The sequence below is a fragment of the Colletotrichum aenigma genome, assembly GCF_013390185.1.
Source record: "Colletotrichum aenigma strain Cg56 chromosome Unknown KSG_Cg56_contig29, whole genome shotgun sequence".
NCBI classification, from domain to species: Eukaryota; Fungi; Ascomycota; class Sordariomycetes; order Glomerellales; family Glomerellaceae; genus Colletotrichum; species Colletotrichum aenigma.
Window position 1 is genome coordinate 18,978 of NW_023500935.1, and position 2,235 is coordinate 21,212.

A 2,235-nucleotide genomic window follows, 5' to 3' on the forward strand; every position below is an offset into this window, starting at 1 on the left:
AACCTACAAGCGCAAACATCGTCAAGTCCGGCAGTCGTGTAACGCTTGTAGTCTGCAGAAAATACGATGCGGTAAACAGCACCCGATATGCCACCGGTGCGCGAAGAAGGGGCTGTGCTGCCAGTACAGCATGTCTATGCGTACAGGTGAGCGTCAACGACTAGCCGAATTGTACGACATGCCGGGGAGTAGCACAGGAACGTTGTCATCATTCGCAGCTCCTCAGCTAGTGTCACTATCGCTCAGCACGACGGAGGATCCCTCCACCGAAAGCCCGACGAATCGCTCTCAAGCCTCGTTTGACGACGTCAGGAACTGGAGCTGGCTGATTGACACAGCATCTATGTATTTACTGGAGCCTAGCCTGGAGCTTGCAACAAGCGAAGATCCTTCGACTAATAGCATAGTGTTAAGTTCGCCTAGCAATCAGAACACGCCGTCCTCTCCGCAGTATTATCCGAGACAGCCTGATGGGAACTCCGATATCCCATGTGCGGGAGATACTCGACCCACCGAAGATGTAGGCAACAGTATCCAGGACGCCAGCCCACGGCCGCAAGTGAAGGGCGACGCCCTTAATCCCGATAGAACACGCCGTGTATATGACTGCGCCACTGAGGCTCTGAGCCTCTTAGAAAACCTCCACACGTCAGCGAGCGGCTGTCTAACGGTTGTACAACGCCCACCTCATCTCGTCGCTATCGAGGGAGACTGCAAATCCGGGCAGAAAGATATAGGCGATATACTGTCTGAAAACAGAGAGGCACTCGCCAGACTTAACAGCCTACTAGGCTGTCCATGCTCTAGAAGGCAAAACATACTTCTTTTGACGTACCTGGTGATTGCTAAAATCGCGGACTCGTACCGCCTGATCCTCGGGATCAGCGACAGCGCCGAGCCTGCAGCAAAGCATTCCACTATGGAACAGTCACCTAAGATAACTTTGACGACTGTCTCGTGTATCGGCAGCTACCCCTTGGACGATAACAGCCAGAAGATTCTCAGCGCGCACCTGGTCCTAAGGCAGGTTAGAGATCAAGTTCAGCCTCTACTGAAAAGGATACGTCCCGGCCACGGCCATGTTCCCGACTCACTACCACCTACATACAGTCAGTGGTACCCATCGCCTTTGAAGCCTCTCCAGTCGACGTTACCAGTTCATCACCACTCTCACGTTACGGGCATAATCAACCAAGTGTATGCCGACGCTAGTAGTATCAAAACTGGGTGCTGACACTGTTGCCCTATATCTAAGTAGGGTCATGACGCCTCCAGGTCCTGCGCCCTCGTCGCGGATGAAAAAGCCCGTCGTTCACGGTTGTTAGCAGTATTCTCCTCAACAGGAGGCAGGGAATCGGAGCGAAACTTGTAACCACCCGATATTATGTCACGAGAGCCCGCCTTTTCGCTCAAGCTTGCCCTTTTACGCAGCGTTAGCCACTTCAGTTTCGTTCATTAGCTACCTTAATGTTTAGTAATATGGAGCTCGTTCGTTCTCAATACTATAGCGATTGGGGTGGTGTGGTGGTAGGGTGGACAAGCCAGAAGGTCATATGCCCTCATACGCCAGTCACTTATTAGTAGAATTCATCGGCAATACGAAGTATAGTAGAAATAAACCTACCGTGCCGTTATATATAACGCTGGTCCATTGTAATAGGGTAGCTGGACGAGTCTAGGAGCTAATATCTTCTTTTCCTTCTCAATCTTCTTTTTCCTGAAGTGGCTTTCTGTCCTTTCACTTACTTCCTTTTATTCCTATCTTCTGCCCCCCCCCTCCCTTTTTCTTTTTCGTTTATTGCGAGGAATCCCTTACAATGGCCACAGGCACAGGTTCCAGTCGGGCTTGATCCCAGTATAGATGCTACGCAGTGGTGTTTCCTAGAACAGGCTTCCCTTATACTATTGACCTACTAATCAGATGCAACCCTGTAGACCTAAAATGATTGCTATCATCTGCTGGTTCTCACGTGCTCGACATCAAGGTCCTTAAGCGCCACGGTGAGCCCCTCTTATTCCTGCAGTTCTGCAGTATATATATCCTGTCCCAGCCGCTTACCTTGCGACCTAGGTAGACGGCTGCTCTACTGTCACTATTACATACGTAGCAATCGATTACAGTATGCCCAAGCAGGCAGCTCCTGACTTTAGACACCCATCTGAAAGCGTCTCAGACGCGCAGGAACACCAGGAACACCTGCCAGCCAGCCCTCAGACCGGCTCACCCAACGCAGT

At 51.1% G+C, this 2,235-nt stretch overlaps 1 protein-coding gene across 1 annotated transcript; it reads left to right on the forward strand.

Moving 5' to 3' along the window:
* Nucleotides 1-919: 919 nt before the first annotated feature.
* Nucleotides 920-1,325, forward strand: CGCA056_v015093 (uncharacterized protein; the record flags this gene model as incomplete). The annotated part of the gene is made up of 2 exons (XM_037330334.1): nucleotides 920-1,197; nucleotides 1,256-1,325. 2 exons carry the CDS (start codon nucleotides 920-922, stop codon nucleotides 1,323-1,325), a joined length of 348 nt encoding a protein of 115 aa, XP_037171277.1.
* Nucleotides 1,326-2,235: the final 910 nt, after the last annotated feature.